This window comes from Aythya fuligula, chromosome 2 (genome assembly GCF_009819795.1).
Source record: "Aythya fuligula isolate bAytFul2 chromosome 2, bAytFul2.pri, whole genome shotgun sequence".
Classification (NCBI taxonomy): Eukaryota; Metazoa; Chordata; class Aves; order Anseriformes; family Anatidae; genus Aythya; species Aythya fuligula.
Window position 1 is genome coordinate 124990011 of NC_045560.1, and position 21772 is coordinate 125011782.

Below are 21772 nucleotides of genomic sequence, written 5' to 3' on the forward strand. Positions count from 1 at the left end.
CTGTTTGGGGCCTTGAATCCACAACATATGATTAGTCATGCCTGGAAGTGCTTGAAATTACAAACATTGTCTCAGCACTTTCTCAATGAAGCTCACTCTAGACCTCCAGGCCAACAGTGAATGCTCCAAGGTAGCAGGTGGTTTAATTTAAGTTTTCATCTTTTTTTCTTAGTCCCATTTCCTCCCTTCCCCTTGTATGCTTCCATTTGCCACCTTGGCTGTGGGTTAAGCCAGTTTATTAGCGAGTCACAACCTTAATCTCAGCAGCTGCACTGCTTAAAGTTGTACAATTAAAAGAACAGAGCCTGCGGGAATTCAAATGCTCCCTGAATTCATGTTTGCAATTTCTCTGATAAAGTTTTTTTGCAATATGCTGCCTGTTGTAGCTTTCTTCCAGTCTGTACATACATGAAAGTATACTCTGAACAAAGTGCATGTATGAAATGTTTATGTAAATAGAAAACCAACGTAAGAGTGTGATTTCTTGCAGTTGGGAGCCATTATTTAGAGAATGTGTTTTGCCACTGAAATTCAAGAAACATACCTGTGTCAGTATAATCTGTCATTTTAAAGGTCACTTAGCATTATATTACAAAATCTGGTAATCATAATGAATGCATTCTGTTGTATCTGATTTGCAAAATACAGTTTCATTTTATGTGGTATTGCCTGCTTAAGAAAGTAATTACTGCTCAGTCTCCCCTCTGCTCTTTGGAGTCACACATCTCTTTGATAGGATGTTTTTACTTCCTGATTTGCTCTTTAATGAGACCTCAAAAATAATAACATGATAGTATATGATCTAATTAATCATGCACATTGTAACTTTTGCTTTGTGTTAATCGTATGTTACAGGACTACTTCACAGACCTAATCACTAACGAGAGCATTAATTACTTCAGAATGTCTAAGAGGATATATCCCCATAGGCCCATAATGATGGTCATCAGCCATGCTGCACCCCATGGCCCCGAGGACTCAGCACCACAGTTCTCAGAGCTCTACCCCAACGCTTCACAGCATATGTAAGTGACAATCACATGCTGCTAGCCCTGGCTCTTGCATCTGCTTCTGGACAGGTATTTGCTTATGGAGATGTTTCAGTAACAGAGAATTCAAATATAAGAAACATGTAGTAAGCAGTGAATGATTGCTTGCTGCTTTGGACATGCTCCTTCTGGGGAGGAGAGTGACAGCTCTGACCATTATTAAAACAGAGAGAAGGTCTTTTCCTCCTGGGAAGTTGTGGGAGATTAAAAGGTCGGTATTTGACTCTGTAAGGGCAGCGTCTTACAATGCACTGAAAATATGTAGACACAGGTCAGGATCTGTTGGAAAGATATTACTTCCTCAAGTTCCTCTAAGATATGCGCTTCCTGGGCTCAAACTAACTGAAGGCATTGAGACTAAAACCACCTTTTTGTAGTTTTTGAGTGCACCAGGTTTCTTTATAGACTAACTTTTGGAAGATTCCCAAAACAGCCTGCATCAGACTGCAGTTTTAATTAACATGTTTAATCTTTCCTGGTGATTCTACTATAATAACAATAATTAAAAAATAAATAAAAAAACCCTCTTTGTTTCTAAAACTGAAGCCAACACCAGGTATAAAGCTGAGGCTAGCGCTGGATTCCATGCCATGTGGGCATGTGGACTGCGTTCATGATTAAACAAAGCTTTTGTGCTTCCTTCCACACAGAAAAGAAATAAAATAAATATTTTAGCTGGACCATGCATTTATTTGGCTTCTGAAAATGAGGAGGAATCAGCTACATTACACTGTGACAAAGCTCTGTGGTACATAAATTGCATTTTTGATCCTGCAGGGACTCACACAGAAGAGGATGTTATTTGTAGTTATATTTGTATTATATTTGTAGTTATATTAACTAGTTTAAAATTACAAGGAGTAGCTGTTACTGCATAAACTGTATGCATAAGCTGATCACTAGTTGAGGCTAAAAAGAGATTCGTTGTTCAGGGTACATGGTTAAATATTTGTTAGTTTGTATTATTTTTGGCCTCTACTGACTTCTGCTTTCTAGATATGCCACTTTCCCTGGCCTTACATTTTTAGCGATACTTCCCTTTGCCTATATTCTCAGTATTATCACATTCCTGAAACTAGATTTTGCAAACAGTGCAAACTACCAGTAATACTTCATAGTTAATTAGATATTCAGGGTAATCCATACCTGTATATAAGTGACGAGATCGATACTTTAGTTTGTAAATATTTGCTTAAAAAGGCAGCTGGTTCTTTAGTAATCACCCCAGAGAATTATTATCATTTTATTAGGTCCTAAAGGTAAAACAAGATAGGCTTTACAACATGAAGACTGTCATATTTGGTTGTATGAAAGATCTTAGTATCTTGAATCATGTGCACCAACAGAAAGCAGCAGGGAATACTTAGGGAAAAAAAAAAATATAGAGAGAGAGATTCTCGCTATTTCCCTATTTTTGCAGCTTCTGAAGATGATCTGTTAGGTGAAGCATTGGCCTGATCTGTTTTTGAGCTGTGGTGGCAGCCCCACCATCCTGCAGTGACCAGCGTCACGCATGCTGCAGGGACAAAGCACTGCCTTTTTATCACTTTCAAACCTGGGGCTTGCTCATGTCCCCTACTTCCCATCCTCTGAGGAATAATGAATATTCACTACATCAAATTTAATAGACCTCTCCCAGGTCTTCTTTCAATCACCTCTTTTCAGAGCAAGAGGGTTATAAACTATTTGTTCTCACTCTGTTCAACAGATTGTTTGCTGTTTCATGGCACAGATTGCCTGGCCTCAGGCAAGCCATCCTCTTTGCTGGGGGACAATCCATCATAAAGGAGGGTAGGAGTCAAACTGTTTCCTCTTAGCTGTGGGGACTGTGGCTGGAAGAAAAGCACTGAATCATTGTATCTCACCCTACCTCTCCTCAGGCCAGTACAGCTCATTTTAGGCTCTGTGGTAGCTCTCTTCTGATAATAGAGTGCTTGTAGGGACTTGCATGTGTTTATCATGCTCCTGACGCTTTATATTGCTTGGCATTTTCAGCCTGATTTTTTTTTTTTTTTTTCTAGCTTATGCTGCTAGAACCATTGGGTTTAGTCAGTCTCCGAAGCTTTAGCAATCTCTCCACTTTATTACAAGTTGCATGTCACCTGGAAAGATCAAGTGAAAATCCTTCTATCTCTTTGCAGACTTAGTTTCATTTGAGTACTTCTGTAAATTGCTTTTTATTTGCATGGAGGCTAAATACTTTGTTCTGTTGGGTTGTTTGTGAAATAGCCCAGAATATGAGAATCAGCTGTGCTTCTTCTTGTCTTCTGGTGTTGCTGATTTCTTGGCAAACTTCTTGCAAAAAATCTCTTCTCTAGCTACCTCAAGAGAGACTTGCTGGGTTGTTTTGTGTTTCTTATTGCACTGACTGTCTGTATGTGTTAGAGTTCAGTCTGCAGACTAAGAAATGAGTCAAACTGAAGATAAATTGCCAATCTGGGTGGCTGAAGCTACCAAATAATTGATTTTTTTTCTGGCAAAAACATTAGTAACATGGTCTTACTAAAAGATATAAGAAGTTAAGTTCTCACAGAAATACTTGGTGCTCCCTGTAAAAACAACATGAGAACAATAAAATCCCTCCTGCCAAGGTTTGTGTAATTTGAACGTTTAACCCTTAGGTTTTCTTCCTTGGTGGTCAAGTACCATTTGCATCTCTTTTTTTTTTTTTTTTTTTTTCCTGACCTTGGGTGACAGCCATCTGACCTTGGATTTTGTTTTTAAAGATGTAGTTGCTATATCATGTTACTGTAACGCCTACCTCCAACAAAGAAGGGAAACCAGGTCAAAAGCTGCTTGCTGGCTTTACAAACTGAGATGGAAGGTTATACCTACAAACTAGGAATTAAGATGGCCTATCAACCACATGTGAGAGGAAGTTTTGCTTAAAAGGACAGTAACTGAAGCAGGCTGTTAAATTATGTGACATTTCTTTGCTGCTAAGGTGCCTATCATGTGATTGAACTACTGACTTTATAAATTAAAAACAAAACAAAACAACAAGAAGGAAAAAAAAAAGTTTGATTAGAAGTTTTTCACTTGCACATGTGCATAGGGGAGAGGCTACGGAAGGAAATATTACAGTTCAGGGAGAGTTCTGCCCTCAAATGTTGGTCTCATTTCCCCACTTAACAATGCAGAGGGAAAGACTTCCACACCGCCATTACCTTACAATCCTGTTCTCCTCAGTATAAACAGCCCAGTGGAGTGGCATGAAAAGTAATGATGTGTACTCTGTTTAATCATTAATTTTAAATGAACCCTGTTAATTCTTATTAGCTCCAGTTTAAGATGAAACACAAGCTTTATTATGTTGGAAGCAAATGGCCATTCTCCATTGTTTTCAAGCATCCATTCTCCCTCCCACTATCCCAGCTGTCCTCTCCTTAAAATACTTCCTATTTCTAACAGTTAAAAAATGTTTCCAAAACTTTAGCTTCTGGCTGCTGTCTATCACCATAATGAGTAATTTTCTGAAAATAAATCATACTAATGCACATACTCTAGCTCTGCCCAGAAATGGTTTCTGTGGAAGCAACTGGTACTGGAGAAGTTGTACAAGATGAAAGCAGTGCATAGATTTTTGCTGTGGTAATGAACATCATCTGGTGGGTATCAGGATTGCTAGACCTAGGAAATGCTGTTGTTAGATGTGAAGTTATGACACAGGAGATGACACTGGCAGCTGTTAAAGGGCAATCTTGTTCCGTCACACAACTGAGCAGGAAAGCTCTGACTTTACTCAGAGGATGCTCTAATGAAAGCCTGAATTCTCAGTTACACTCAGGGCCTCTGGCACTTTTTAACTTCCCTTTACCTTCCAGGGTGAACCAGTCTTAGGGGAGCTGTGAATCAGACCTAAGCTGTTTATAAGCTGTGAAGTAAACAAACATTAGAAGCAAAAATCTGCGGGAGGCAGATCTACTGAAGAATGTGAAAAATGGAAATCTGAAGCACTGCTTGCTGTGCTGAGTAAAAGATCCTCAGGCTGGCAGGAGACAACCAGATTTTATAATTACCTGGAAGCAATCCTTTTGTCAGTCTAAAGATCTTAGGAGAAATAGATAGAAATGGTATCTGGGATGAGATCAGGAGGCTTCCCCAGATAATGTGAGAAAGGGCAAATGGAAGAGCTTTAATTTTTCAAATAAAGTATGAAAGGTACCAAACACACAAGCCTGGTCACAGCAGTACATTTGCAGTAGTGAAGCATAAACAAGCAATACTTTTGCACTTCCTGATCACCAAAATAATCTTAATGGTGAAGTTGGGGTGTGAGATGGCACTTTCTCGTCGCCAAGGCTGAGTCTTAAACATCTGCTAGCTAAGACATTTTTTTCTTGTAATATGGACACTTCCTTGTCAGAGTGGGATCATACATTTGCATCATTAATAAATCTTGACATGTCAGTGTCTCTTGTCACTGCTAGCCAGAGGCCAGCTTGGACTGCTGACTTAGAGATAAATGATCAAAATCATCACAGACATCATTGCGTGTGTGACTTTAAAAAGGACTGGAAGAAATAACTTGATTTAGAGATGCAGTAAGATTTTAGCTACACAATTAACTTCTGCAGCAGCTATAAATAGTGTTTCCTAAAATAAAAAGGTATTATGTTTAATGGATAAGAACTTTTTATTTTCCTTTTTTTTTTTATTTTATTTTCCTTTTTTTTTTTTTTCTTTTATTCTTTTTCTTTTTTATTCTGATATATAGCAGTTATGTTACACTTCAGGAGTGAAACTTTCATACCTCATATCCTCATATGCATAAATATTCTTAGTTTTAAAAGATTCCCCTTTTAAAAGGCACCCAGAATGGGGAAATTCAACTTCATTTTAGTAACAGTGATGCTGTTGGTCGTGTTTTTCGGACTTTTAATTTGGACCAGAACCTAGACTTCCCACTTTCCAAGAACAGTATCTAAACCTGGAAGTCTACACTCTCTGGAAACAAAAGATTTGCTTCCTTTGATCATATACTATTTTTACTTTTTTTTTTTTTCTTTTCCTGAAGAAACATGGCTATCACATTTAACCACATTTTAAAGAATAACATAGGTGCTAATTTTGTACAGAAACTACTCATTTTTCGCAATCAGTTTTACTGTAGTTATTATTTTAAAATGTTGTTTACTTTTATTTTTATTAAATGAAAATGACCCTGAGGCATATAAGAACTGTACTATTTTCACTAACTGGAAGACTCCCAATCTAAACAAAAGATTAGCCAAACACTTTGGGATACAAACCCCTGAGAACTCTATGGAAATACTCACCAGCAACATTTTTAGGCAGTATTTTTGTGGACATAATTTTCTTTTGCTGAATAAAAACAAGAGGGAATTAGGAGGTTGTAAATAGGCAAACAGATTTTTAGTATGAGCGATTGAATGAATGTTTGCAAACGTGTATTTTTCTTCCCATTTTAACCCATCTGTAATGGAAATGTATATATATAGAGATGCAACATTTTGTATTAAAACAAACAAAAAAAAGTGCTAATTTAAATTGCACTGAATTCTGGGAGCTCTTAAAACATGCTGTACTCATCTCTATTTCTTTTCCATGCAGTTACCACAACTGTGTAAACAGCATTAGCCAAGAAGAATATCCCATTCTTTTCTTAACCTGTAAAATATCTTTTTTTTTTTTTTTTTTTTGGAATAATGATTTTCAGAAGGGCTTCGCTGCAATTGTTTTGTTCAATATCACACAAAAGGCAGTTCAGTTACTAGTGGACATTAGTGTTGCTCATTTCTGAGTGATTTGCTACTTGAGGACACCATTTTAATATGTCCTCAAGCGCAAGCATCTGTTGTTTTGTTGGGGTTTATTTTTAATTTCTTGTGTAACCTAATGTTATTGTGGTACCCTAGAAGCTGTTTAAGATTAATTTTCTATTTTGAAATTCAAATTTAAGTATGCAAATATAGTAAAACTGTTGTCAGTAATAGTAATTAAAAGGTGTGAAGGGAAATGCTGACTGTTCATGTGACTGAAGGTTATTTAGGCCTCAGGGATTCAGGCCACAAAGCTGAATGTCAATATAATTTCATTCCTCTCAACATAACTTCAAGTATCTATTTGAAATGATGCTTATAGATAAATAAATGGTACATTTCACAGTGAATTTTTCTTCAAATAGAAAAGTGCACTAGTATTTATAAACGTTTACTCCTTCCAAAATCTGTAGAACATCTTGTTATCAGCACCGTGTGCTCCCTACTGCAACAGGTGGTAAATAGAAAGTGAATGCAATTTCCATGATGTGGCATTAATAAAACAATATGCATCAGTGTAGAAACATTAAGTGCTAACAGAACTCAAATGGCAGAAGTCATCCCTTTTTTAAGGAGACAGCAATCTAAGGCTAGAAAAGTCTAATACTAATTATCATTTTGCTTTTTGCAAATGTATACATAAAATGGGATGAATTTTCTGTTAATTTATTCACATAATTAAATGTTTACAATGTTTCAGGGTGAATTATTTTTCTCATTCTGAGAAAGTCTTTATGAGAAAGGGCTTTACGGGGTTCAGTATTTGTTATTGTTAAACATTTCAGATTTTTTTGTTGATTAAATTGATTAAGTATAGGTAGGTATAAGTTTGAAATCTTATGATTTGAAACCTGGCATTTTCCACTGTTTTGCCCAGTGTCAAAACAGATCCATATAGAGAGCCATGAAGTTTTTGTGCAGTAAATTCTGCAAAGTATGTGCTGGACAAACATAAGTGAGCAACTGAGACGTCTAGATTTTCCCAGGCTACTATAACCTAGGTGAGTGGCAAATAGTGTAGATTTTTAATTGAAAAACCATCTGTTTTTTCAATCTTTAATATCTCTATGGATTTAATATTCATGTCGTATGTTGTAGGTCATTTTGGACTGACCTACATGATGGGGAGTCCTTTTTTGTATTATCTATTTTTGTAACATGTAAAATGAACTCTCACTCGGTCCTCAGGCACACACTCAAAAAGTTAAAGTGCTTTACTCTTTGCTGATCAGCTGGCAAGAATGACCTTCAATGAAATGCTGCTCATTCCTACACTCTGGGATAGCACCTGAGCCATTCAGCTGCAGCCGTCCAAAGACCGACAGGCAAAGACCAAGGACAATCTGAAAATAATAAAGGTAGCTGGCACTGTCTGATGATCATGGACCAACAAGTGTGCTCAAAACAAGATAGTCTCCATGACTGACAATAAGCAATAGGAAACATGGTAGATATCGTCAATCTGATATTCCCAGTGCTAAGGGAAGTCAAAGAAATGCAGAAGTCTGTGTTACTTCAGAGCAGTACTTATCAGTACAGCGCAAAGACTTTCCCAAAAATGGAAGAGTAGAAACAGTGACATACTTTCCCATGATGACTTTCAAAGGCTTGTAACAGCTGAACATTTAGCTGGTATCTCCAACTGCTTCAAGAAAAAAATGTTGTGATAAACATTTATCACTGACACGGAAGAGGCCTGTCTGTTTGGAAAGGTTCTCAGAAATCAGCAGTATTCTCCCCAGAATTCACTTCTATTTGTTTGTGGTTTACATTTTTTTTTTTTTTACTTCTGTTGTTGTTGTTGGGTTTGGGGTTTTTCTTTGATTCTTTGTTTGTTTTAGGAGGAAAAAAAAAAAAAAAAGGTAGATAAATATGAGGGTGATATCAGACCTGGTGCATGGCAAGCAATGCCATTTATAGAATCATAGAATACCCCAAGTCAGAAGAGACTCACAAGGATCATTGAGTCCAGCTCCTGGCTCCACACAGGACTACCCAAAAAAACAGACCATGTGTCAGAGTGCATTGTCCAAATGCTTCTTGAAATCCAGCAGGCTCGGTGCTGTGACCATTTTTCTGGGGAGCCTGTCCCAGTGCCCAACCACCCTCTGGGTGCAGAACCTTTCCCTAGCCCCCAGCCTGTCCCTCCCCTGTCCCAGCCGCATGCCATTCCCCTGGGTCCTGTCACTGTTCCCAGAGAGCAGAGCTCAGCACCTGCCCCTCTGCTCCCCTCATGAGGGAGCTGCAGGCTGCCATGAGGCCTCCCCTCAGCCTGCTCTGCTCTGCGATGAGCAAACCAAGGGATCTCAGCTGCTCCTCATATGTCTTGCCCTCTAGACCCTTCACCATCTTTGTAGCCCTCCTTTGGACACTCTCTAATAGTTTTATGTCCTTTTTATACTGTGGTGCCCAAAACTGCAGACAGTGCTAGATTTGAGGCCCCCCCACCACAAAGCAGAGAGGGACAATCCCTTCCCTCGACCCACTAGCAGTGTCATGCTTGATGCACCCCAGGGTAGGATTGGCCCTTTTGGCTGCTGGTGCACATGGCTGGCTCATACTCAACTGGCCATTGTCCAAAGCCCATAGATCCCTTTCTGCAGGGCTTCTCTCCAGCCGCTCATCCCCGAGTCTGTACATATAGCCACAGTTGCCCCTTCCCACGTACAGAATCAGGACTTGCTCTTGTTAAACTTCATAGGGTTGGTGATTGTCCAGCTCTCAAATTGGTCAAGATTCCTTGGGTAGAGATTCCTAGATGGAGTCAACAGCTCTTCCCAGCTTAGTATCATTCTCAAACTTAGCATGCCTTCAGGTCTGGCATTCTTATGGATTTCTGTAAGACACAAAACAACAAGGATGTGCAGGGAACACAGACTAGTTGTGGGACTTTGGGATTCTTTTCCAAGCCTTCTCTACTGCTCCTTCCCCACCATTTAGGACCCCAATCTCACATTTCTCCATTGGCCACTGGCATTAGATAATCCACAGAAGGTCCTTTTCCTATAATTCTCTAGGAGGAAAATTCTGCTCGCTCCCTGCCTCACTCATTTCTCACCCAGAAAATTCAAAATGCATTTGGAAAGTGTCTGTGAAAGGTTTTAACCACCCTGCTAAACCCCTGAGTGCTGCTTTTAAAGACTATCCATTATTTGGAGGAGGCTCCTGACAATGTCCTGGGAACATGAGACCTGAGCCTGCTTCAGCAGCTGGCTCTCCTTCCTGGCACAGAGGCAGGCTGTCACGGCGCTGCCGGCTGAGTGCAGCTCACAGCCACCTCATCCCTCCACAGCAGAAGCACTCAGGACAGGAGTCTGATGTAAAAAAAAAAAAAAAAAAGAAAAAAAGAAAAAAAAAAAAGGCTTCATTTTGCTGGAAAATGCTGATTAATCAAGACAGCACTTTCATGGGAAAAAAATTGTCATTTGTCTCGTTTGACAAACTTCCAAAGAAATAGAGGAAGGTTTGCGCTTGTATCACACTTTCTGTCTTCTGAATCCTTGCCTAATACCTGATAGGTGACCAAAGCTCCTAAGACTTGCTTCTTCACAGTTTAAGGCTCCATCTGCTAGGGATGAGGGCTAGCTGACAACCTAGAGGGTTGTGCTTCTGGGCTCAAGTTCATTAATTTTTGTGGTAATATAAGCATCCTTTTTAAAAATCAGATTTCCATGGGAAATAACAGAATTATGACTTTTCAATCAGAAATAAAAGAATTTCCAGCAGAAAATGAATTCTAGTTTATGGTTTTCTTTGCTTAGTAGGGAGCTAACCTTTCCATAGTTCTTAGTCTCAAGGAAATTTTCACAAATCCAGTGATACCATTGTGTCAATTCTGTTTTTCCTTTGATTTTAATGGTTAAGTAGGTTAGTCAAAACCAGCTGTATGTACTAGAGATGCATTACTCAAATTCTACCTAAATTCTCAAAAACAGTCTCAAATTACAATGTAGACTATTAGTTTATTGTAGTTGACTATCAGTGCCTTAGGCTGTCCATTTAGCCATATTTATCCTTAGAATACCTAGTTGCAGGTTATACATGCTTTAGCTAAAACTGCAGAGCAACTTCATCTATCATATAGTGATCACATACAACCATGTGAAGAAAAATGAAAGTTAAATGAAGGATTGGTTAAAGGTATGACTTTGTTATCATTGTACAATGTTCTTATGTTATTCAGTGCGACCTCTTGTGAAAGGACAACTAAATACACACAAATATTTCTTTGGGAAAAATATATCTTTGTGTAATGCTCATATTAAAATCATCACTACAATACAATATTAGTAATTTTATTTTTTATTCTAAACTAAAAGAGAATCATAGGAATCAATTTAATCCAATCACACAACAGCATTTTTTTTAATTTTCAATTTACATTTATTTTTCAAAAGTAATGCTGTAATATATGTATCATGTACTGCAGTATACTGTTAAAATGAGGAAAAACTAAAAGCAAAGAACCTCAGAAATTCAAAGCCTAGATTCTGCAAGTATTAGAGAAAGGAAGTACTCATATATATGTCAAAACATTACAGGAAGTGGATTTTGTTTAGTTTGTTATCACCTTTTAGTTGCCCTGTATGTTAGGCATAAAAACAGGACTGATAGAGAGTTTCTGTGCCATGCATATCTGTACAGCAAATCTGTTTGGTCTATTTTTTGCAATACATTTCCTTCAGGGGTGATAAGTACAGGAAGGTATTCTTGATTCTTATATGACATCCTTTAAAAATTCACAGGCTGTAGTTAGAACAGCTCTCTTAAATGTTTTCTTTGATGCTTGTGCAAACTTCAAAAGCAACATTATTTGACCATCTAGGACTCTGTGCCATAGTCCTCCTTAGTACTAGTATCAGCAGCAGTATTAGTTCAATATTGATGTTACAATGGCATTGCACTATGTTTTGTATTCATATAGAAAAAAACACCTCAACAGGATTTAATGTATAAGTAAACATCATTTTTGTGTGGGTAGAATTTGCATGCATGCCATGTCACCAGGTGTAACTGGGATTTAGCTTAGGTGAGGACCAAGGGCAAGTAATGGAGACTGAATGTGGGTCTGGAGTCAACATGGCTGGCTGCAGCATCTCCTTGTATCAAAACTGACCCTGCACACCCACCCTGTGGGCTTGCATTCAGGGTCCTGGCAATGCCCATAATTTGGTGGTGGGAGGGTAAGAAAGCCAATGCTTTCACTCTTTGGAGCATCTTAAAAACTGATAACACTGGTGTTGCCATTCATATCCTAGAACTTAGGAACTTCTTTATCCCACAGGAAAATATCTCTCTTTTAACTTGTTCTAATATGAAGGCACTTTTCCCACTGGAAATTGACATTAATGTTAAGGGGAAGTCATCATCTTTGATCTCTGACTTCCTCCATTTTCCTACTTGTCTTTGTGGGATCTGTTATTTGGATAGGCATTTTTAAAGATTACAGATTCCTTTGAAAAATGCCTTTTGGTACATCCCAAATATTGACATGGGTCTGGTAGCAGTGTTTGAGCCTGAAAGAAAGCTTGGAAAGCAAATGGTTAAAAATTTTTGTAGGAAGTGATATATGGACCATTGAAGCTCCGAAGCCACTGAAGTGACATTTGTTTATATTTTGCATTAGGAATACTAGTCACCACGTGGAATATGTGACTTAACTGTTTGTTGGATATTCCTGTGTTAAAGCAGTTCCTGATTTCCTTCGATGACTTTGTTGCTGCATAATGCTCAGTTCCTTTCTCTTCCTCCCAGCACTCCCAGCTATAACTATGCACCAAACATGGATAAGCACTGGATCATGCAGTACACAGGGCCCATGCTGCCTATCCACATGGAGTTTACAAACGTCTTGCAACGCAAGAGACTTCAGACCCTGATGTCAGTTGACGACTCTATGGAAAGAGTGAGTTCAAGAAACTACTGTGAATGTGTTCCTATTAGTCAGTATAAAATTAAACAAATTCTTTCCTTACCTTCCCCAGCCACAACCTGGGAAAAGCCCCCGGGATGCAAAGAATTATTCCATATATCCCCAGTCCAAATGAGTTCTGGTTATATTCTGTGCAATGTAGTGCCAAGTTCCTTGCTTGCTTCTTTGAATTGGTAGGTGAATAAGCTGAAGATTGTTTTTTAATGGAAAAGTCAGTGGGTCTAGTAGAAAGCCTGGTATTAACAGAATATGCATCACCTGCATATCCACATGGATAGATGCAGTTGAGCACATGACAATTTCTCTTCATTTCTCACACTCCCTTCACAGTTTGTCCTTCAGATGAAATTTGGGAATTGGCAAATCACAGCAACTCAGGTGTCAGTCTGCTAGTGTTTGCAGAAGTTAGGCAATGCAATGTACAGCTAATTATAGGTAACATGATACATGAACTATGAGGTGTAGTTTGCATGACTTTTTGTTCAAAAATCAAGCACCATGACCAAAGATCTTCCCCCAGAGAGGTTTTTTTAAACTTTAATAAAAATTTACAGCCTTTTCCCAAGCCCACAACTGTAAGGAATGAGAAAGCTGTAGACTAACACAGTAAATCAAGTCTGAGTACCATTTGCCCTAAAGCTGTAGCAGTTTTTTCCCAAGCTGTGTTTGAGTATACATTGACTTTTGGACACACTAATGTAACTACATTAGTAGTACCTTATTTTGTATTATAATTTTCTGTATGTCCTCTCTTTCCTCAAAGCAAATTCCCAGCTCTGAAATATGAAATTGTACTTGTGAGTTGAATGTTTTTAGCAGCACAGTAGTGACAAGATGTAAAAATGCCCATTCACAAAACGTCTTTTTCAGTTTCATTGATATCATGTTTGGTTCTGTGTATTTAAGGTAGTAAAATGATTCTTATAAACGATTATACAGAAAATATGATTTGCTACATTAAATTCTGTTTTTCCTTTGCTGTATTTCAGTTATACCGAATGCTTATGGAGATGGGAGAACTGGAGAACACCTACATTATTTACACTGCTGACCATGGTTACCATATTGGGCAGTTTGGACTGGTCAAGGGGAAGTCAATGCCATATGACTTTGATATTCGAGTTCCTTTCTTTATTCGTGGTCCAAGTGTAGAGCCAGGATCAGTGTACGTTCTCTTATATCTTTAGCACAGCTGTTAAACCTAATGTACAATGTTTCTAAGTGCATGTAATTACTGTTCTGTCTAGCTTCATTTCATAAAGGATGCCCTATTACCACAGAGCAATGCCTTCTAAGAAGAGTGATGTCTTTCACTTTGCATGGTATTCATAAGTTGTTTCACAGATGAAAAAAATGTATGTGTAGCCCTGTAGTGCTAGAGTTAAAAAGTAGGTGCTTATCTTTACTGCTTACCTTCTGCAGCAGAATAGCTATCTGGCTGCATGACCTCATTGTCAATGATACGAGAATAACATCACTATTGCACCTCCTTCTCTCATTGTCCTTAGCTTTTTCTTTGTAATGATATTCTGCAACAGCGGCCTGTTCTCAGAGTTGTAGCCTTCAAAGGGGGGTTTCTAAACATAGCGCTTGTGTAGAGCTTTACATCTTCAAAGCCCTGATAAACATTAATTACTGTTCTAATTCTGAGAGAATGTGAAGACTTGCATATTGAACACATGACAACTATGACCTTTTCTCTTGATTTGCAGAGTGCCTCAGATAGTTCTGAATATTGATCTTGCTCCAACAATTCTGGATATTGCAGGACTTGACACTCCTCCAGATATGGATGGCAAATCTGTCCTAAAGCTTCTAGACCTGGAGAGACCAGGAAACAGGTGGGTCCCAGCTCTTTCTGCTTTTGTAGCTAGTTCAGAAGCAAACACCTGAGTAAATGAACAACTGAGTGGAAAAAGAGGTTCTGTGGAAATGAGCTGTGTCAGGCCAATGACCACAGCTTCCACATTTGAAGACTCTCTTAAATAGCACGTCTATAAAATTGCAGATATACATAAGCAGGGAGGTGGTTTTTAAAAAATAAATTGTTAACACTAGCAGTGCTATATATAGGTGCCAGGAGTAAATATTTTTATTTTGGTTTCAGGTTTCGAACAAACAAGAAGACCAAAATCTGGCGTGACACATTTCTGGTGGAAAGAGGGTAATTATTAGGGGTGAGAGAGTTTCGGAAGGGAACACTCTCTTGTACATGCTTTCCTTTCTGCTCTCTCCTCTTTCTCTTTATGGCCAGTGGAGTAGTAAATTTTGGAAGCAAACTTACAGGCCTGACTTGTTTTCTAATTTCCCACCACCGGCTATGCATGCTGCTGTGCTCCCAGATCCCTTCCCTCCAAGATATTTGAAGGCATACTCTCCTAGCAGCTCTCCTAGCCTATTCCTCCTCCTTCTATAACATTGTCCGTGTGACCACTTATGTCATCATCTGACTCATTTTCTTTTCAATTCTCTGCTTCATATCCAGCTGTGCAATATCCTGTTATCAACTGATTTAGTATTTTCCACCACAGATCAGAAGCATTCTTCATTTTTGTTCTAGCTAAGACATATGTGTAAATGAGATTTATGACTATAGCTACTCTTTTCTCTGATACCTTTTTACTCTCCTGCCTTGACAATTACTGCTGAGAAAATTTTCTCTGGGTTAAAACTTCACAGCAATTTCCTTGTGGCATTTTATGGTTTTATGTATTATGAAAATCTTGTGTGATGTACTGCAAAACAAGACACACTGTGCTGAATGAGTATGAAAGCCCTGTAGTCTCTTCAGCTGGGTTCTTCATTCAGACAAATATTGCTTCAGCGTATTTTCTTTTGTGAAAGAACATACTTTTTTTTATGAATAGTGCTGAACTGTATCAATTAGATATATTTCAGTAGTTCTTATTTCTCATTGGGCAAATTCCAGCAAATAGCCTGAGCCCTTTTTTCACCACATGACCTTTTGTCATTAAAGTCACTAGCAGAAATGCAGGGATTTTCTCCCTTAGAAGACTTAAATATTCAAGTAGCTTTATTTTACCAGTTAAATTCACCATCTCCAGAGTTTAGAGTAATTTATGTAAAATATTCAACTTTTTTTTTTTTTTTTAAAGAAAATTTCTACGAAAGAAGGAGGAAACCAATAAAAACACTCAGCAGTCTAATCAACTTCCAAAATACGAGAGAGTAAAAGAATTATGCCAACAAGCAAGATACCAAACAGCCTGTGAACAACCAGGGCAGGTAAGATACAGACAGTTGCAGTCCTCTTTGTGCCACAGGGAAATACGCATGTCTTTCACAAGGGATCAAATGAATATCAGGAATACGTTTTTTGGATCCTTAGCAACCATCATGCTTTTTTATTTATTGAAACTCCTTGCATGAGGGAAGTGATTGTCATCTGGTGTTCAAGTATTGTGTTCAGCTTTGAGCCCCTCACTACAAGAAGGACACTGAGCTGCTGGAATGTGTTCAGAGGAGAGCAGCAAAGCTTGTGAAGGGACTAGAAAACAAGACTATGAGGAGTGGCTGAGGGGACTGGGTCTGTTCCATCTGGAGGAGGGGAGTCTGAGGGGAGATCTCATCACTCTACACAACTACCTGAAAGGAGGTTGTGGTGAGGTGGGTGTCAGTCTCTTTTCTCAGGTAACAAGTTATAGGACATAAGGAAATGGCCTCAAGTTGCACCAGGGGAGGTTTAGAGGGGGTATCAGTAAGAATTTCTTCACATGGTTAGGCATCAGAATAAGCTGTCCAGGGAAGTGGTGGAGTCGCCATCCATGGAGGTACTTAAGAGATGTGTGGACGTGGTGCTTATGGACATGGTTTACTGGTGGACTTGGGAGTGCTGGGCTAATGAGTGGACTTGATCATCTTAATAGACTTTTCCAACCGAAATAATTCTAAGAAATTAAGAAAAGATGAGTCACACTCAAAATTCTGTTCAACTGACTCTGAGTTAATGCTATATGGTAATGTGTAAAGCTGGATTTACTGGGGAAGGAATCGAAGGGAGCTGTGTGCCTTCACGCTGACACCACCTCTGACCGGTGCAAGCAGGGGCTCTGGCACCATCTCACACCCTGCTGTCCTCCCACCCCATCCCCATCCCAGTCCCGCACACCTCTCCTGAGGAGTGCGAGGTGATCTCTCCCAGGCAGGCGCTCGCGCTTTTCCCTCAGATGTTTGCTCAGACCGTGGCAGCCGGCTGTAGGCCTGGCACTGAAATGCCGGCATGCTGTTTTGAAGGGGAGTATAAAGCTGTACTGTGCTCTGCTTGCCTTTGCAGCCACCCATGGAGCTTCACCAAGGGCAGGTAGAGCCCTGTAAAACAAACCCAAAGGCTCTCGGGAGAGCCTGCACACTTACAGATGTACGCCTTCCCCACCTTGCTCCTTGTCACTCATTAGAGCGTAGTGTTACGGTAAATCTCCGTTAATCCCACATTGGACTGGAGTATGTTTTGGCTGGCACATCCTTGGTCAGGTCCTCTGCCACAGTTCCCACCTCACACATGCTCTTTAAACGCAGCCACTTTTAAGGGGGTATGCACAATATCACAGTCTAGCCCAAGGGCAAAGTTTTCAGGAGTTCAAACACTGCCATTGTAAACAGAGATTAAATCTGAAAAACTGAATACTTTTATAAAAAAAATAAAGGAGATCAATGGAGTCATTTAGACTGTTAGACGCTAAAATGTTTAGTTTTAAAATACTAAAATATTTTCTTTGCAATTATTTCTTATATTTACTACCTCTTATGCCAAAATCCAAGTTTGGAATAATTTTCTTTTCCACATGTGAATAGACAAGGTTAAGTGTCCTGACCAGGTATCCCAGCTGAAGCACAAGGGAGGGCTGCTCCCAGCCCTGCTCCCAGGCCCTTTTGGAGAACTTGACTTTCCATCCTGTGTTGGATGGAAACTCGCCTTTGATCAAAGGGCAGAGGAAGGTGAATGTCTTGAGCTGGGAAGGAGCTGACAAGAGCAATGGTGCTTGATACCAGATCCACTGCCTATGGACTCCCCTCAGGGACGTTTAGATGCAGAAGACATGTTGGCTCCACAGAGCCCAGCAGCCAGCCCTCACGGCTGAATGAGGGACAAGGGTGAACTGATCTTCTTAAGACAAATTTTCAGCCTGAGCCACTGGTGCATATAAATTCTGTTCTTAAACAAAGAGATCAGAGTTGTCCCTGATCCCTCTAACATCGTGAAGGCTTCCTGCAGGGATACACATTTGCAGACAGAGCATCCTGAGGTGTATTAGTGCATCCTCTCGGCATGCTCTGAGCTTGTTCAACCCATGGTGCACAAGCCTGTCTCTCACGACCCATTCACTCCTGTTCCAACCTTGTGAAGCAAAGGCAACTTCTCTTGCAGGTGGTGGCTACACATGGTACTTGTGGGCAAGTCAGTGTAGCATAGACTGGATGTGAATTTAAAGAGCAGCAGTAGAATAACATAAACTTCAGTGAGGCATTGCAGTGTGAAGTAAGTGTCTGCAGGATTTTTTCCACTTAGTAAAATTCTTGTAGAAAATTAAAAGTTAATGGACCAAATAATTTCACTTTAGCCCAGATGGTTTCCATTGTTTAATATGAGGGATCATAGTTTAATATGAGGTTCCTCCAGCAGATTTCACCTAATTGCTTTGCACCTCTCAGAAAAAGGTAACATTTGTATGTGGTTCTTAATTTCAATTCATTTTATCTTTTGAGATTAGTAGCTTTCATTTCAATTACAAAGGTGCACATACAGAAAAAAAAAATCTTCATATTAATTTATGATTGCTTATGTAGTACTTCCTACCTTAATTAGTTGTGCTTAAAATCATTTTAATTAAAATCACCTTCTTAGACTTGTGATTGCTGACAGATTTTTAGAGAATGAAATTACTGGTCAATGGAAAGTTGCTGCTAAACATCTGGAACTAAGAATAAACATTTGGTGAATTAATACACTGTCTAGTGCATTTAGAGAATGTTCTTCATTTTAACTTACTTTAGTCAATATCTAGTTCATTTGAAATCAAGAATGCAATTGGGATTTGAAAAAGATGATAATTCATTTTTCCTGTTCTAAAATGATGTGTGATACTGAGACCTGCTACTTCCAAAGTCTCCAGGGATGTGGTACTCAGGAAAATAATTGGTTTAGCTTATTTTATATTTAATAAGTAACCCATTAATTAATTAATTAAAAAGAACCTAGCATAGTTAAAAATTTCAAAATATATTTTTTCTATGTTTTTCTATTTCCGGTGTCTATCAAAAAGTAGTTTAACATAAAAAATAGAAAAAATAAAATATTAAACACCTGTAAAATTGTTGTCATTATTCCATAATTACTTAAAGTCTAACTACTGTTTGTCTAAAAGAGAAAGGAAATGTAGGTTATATATTATATTTAGCTGTAAGTTAGCAAGACCTATGAGTTACAGAAAAAAATGGTTTGGTTTCATAAGAGAAAATAGTTATAAAATATATATGCAAAATAAAGTTAAACTTCTTTTATCACGATTTTTTCTGATTTAAATTTTTAGCACCATTGATAGACTGAATCATTTTCATTGTAGAGCACCTCCCCCCCCCCCCTTTTTTTTTCACAATCCCCCTTTTATGGGAAGATGATTTCCAAAAGTTCTGTCACATCCTTGAGAGCATAACAGAAATGAGATGTGCACAACTGCAAGGACATGTTTCACTTCTGAGTTATGTTCAGCCAGTCATTAACTTGAACCAGCAGCGAGCCCTTGTGAAGGGGAGAAACATGCATACTGAGCTGCATTAGAAATAACACAGCTAACAGGTCATGGGAAGTGATTGCTTGGTGTGCACTTGGGTTGGGACCTCCATTAGCAGTGGGACACTAGTGAGCTGGAGCATGTCCAGTAGAGGACCCCAGAGATGGTCAGGAGATACTGAGGAGGGGCAGAGGTTTGTTTAGACAGGAGAACAAGAGGCAAAGGGATATCTAATTGCTGCCTTCAGCTAACTAACAGCTACTTAGAGAGAAGACAGACCCATGCACTTCCTGGAGGTGCACAACAGAAGGGCTATAAGCAACAGGCAAGTTGCAGTGAGGAAAATTATGACAAGGTGTATGGAAAAAAATGTTACCATAAGAGTGATTAAGCACTGGTGCTGGTTGTCCAAAAAGGCTGTAGAAGGTCCATCCAGGGATATTTTCAAAACCTAATAAAGTTGTTCCTTCTTTAAGGAGGACATTGGACTAAATGACCTCCAGATGTTCCTTCCAGTAATTGCACATGCTCCTGTTTTTTTACTTGCTTAATTCCTGGACATGAGGATTTTGTGTTTTCTTCTCCTCTTCAACTTCATAACTAGGGAAGGATTGTTAATTTTGTCTGTCCTGTAAATGGGTATAGGTCACCTGCAATGTTTGAAAATGGACCGGTTTTCAGCTCCTGACGTGACCTAGTTGTTGACCAGCATCACACAGTTGATCCTGTCCCACCCAGGCCAGAGTCATTCCCACTGCACAGGGAGCAGCAGCGAGGTGGGCTCTGTTCAGTTTTGGGGGTTAGGGTGAGAGTTTCCTGCTTTACATCCCACAGAGTGCTGCAAGAAATTAGGAAGGGAATCATAGGTTTCCTTCTGAGTTTGTTGGCCAAATTTGTCACCAGTTTATGTGGTGTAGCTTACTAAGGTCACCTGATTGAGTTCAATTGTTTTAGTAGTGACTATTGATGATTTTTGTCACAAAAATAGTATAAAGGTATGTTTTGTTTTGTTTTTATATATATTTCATTGATACATATTTCCCCTCTCAATTTTACTGTAATGAGGTACACATTACAAAAATAACTATTCATTGGCATCATTGTTACCCATGCCGTCATTTTAAACTGGGAAACAATTGATGCAAATTTTAACTAAAATTGTGTTAGTTTTCCAGGAAAGCAGAAATAATAGCATGTAACAAATGTTTCTCTGGATTAACATAGCCTTATCGTGGCACAAATCTCTCAGATTTCCATTGAAATAAGATGAGATGAGAATATATGTTAGTTCAGGAGGTTTAGGGGCAAGCCGCTCTTAAATCCTGTGGCAGGTTATTTTTGTTGAACTCACTCCATCTTCCTACCCATGAAATTCTTCTGGGTACTTAGAAAATATCAAAAAAAAGAGCATGTTAATGATGTTTTCATTTATACCTTTTCTTTCTCTCTTCCCTTACATAAACATGTAATTAATGAGTTTAGTTAATTCATCAGTATTTATTCTTTCTCTCTAACCAGCCTGAGTCATTTTCCTGAGGCAAAATTTTGACTTCTGGGACTTAACGCTGTTTCTCAGATAGCAGTTACCTTTTGAGGTCTTGTGCCTCTGGTGTCTCCAGTGCACTGTTCAATCCATAATTTATAATCAGTATCAAATCCAGAGCCAAACATGCATTTTTATCCTCTTGTAAAAAATACACAAAACCACAATGTTATTTTAAAATTTTCCCAGCAGAAGGAAAAAAAAAAAAAAAAAAAAAAAAGCCACCCTCCCAAAATGAGGACTGTGAAGCTTTGTGTTTAAAATTTGAACTCTTAGGTTGGATGACTCAGCAACCAAACCTAGACTCAGGTCTGTTTATTTTATGGGCATACATCTCCAACCATCTGCTCTGCACTACCTGCCAGTTTGTAAACAGCAAAGGTCTGAAACTTGTAAAGATCTGTAGTCTGCTGCCAGCTCAGATAAACACTGACAGTGGGCAGAATGGAAAACTGTGTCATGCTACGCATGTTTGTATGGCATGCATGCCCATGAACCCAAACCGAGCTACATAGGTGCCATGCCACAGTCACTGACCTTCCTTGTGCTCATTTTTTTTTTTTTTGGTCAGTTTTAGAGATGCAGAATGGTGTACGTACTCACAAGGAAGTATTCCAAAGTAGCCCTAAAGAAATAGTGTTCTGCTTGGAGAATATCCCTGAAGACTGTACAATGAAATTTTACTTAGATTAGATCTCAATGTATTTTACAGTCAT

General features: G+C 38.8%; 1 protein-coding gene across 8 annotated transcripts in view; it reads left to right on the top strand.

The window, feature by feature from the left end:
* Positions 1–21772, top strand: part of SULF1 (sulfatase 1) — a 132315-nt gene that overhangs the window by 80447 nt on the left and 30096 nt on the right. For all 8 annotated transcript variants that reach the window (XM_032180841.1, XM_032180842.1, XM_032180836.1 and 5 more), the window contains 6 exons: positions 856–1025; positions 12587–12737; positions 13754–13929; positions 14477–14605; positions 14872–14928; positions 15881–16010. In XM_032180841.1, the coding sequence (XP_032036732.1) occupies positions 856–1025; positions 12587–12737; positions 13754–13929; positions 14477–14605; positions 14872–14928; positions 15881–16010 (813 nt within the window). The remainder of the gene's footprint in view (positions 1–855; positions 1026–12586; positions 12738–13753; positions 13930–14476; positions 14606–14871; positions 14929–15880; positions 16011–21772) is intronic.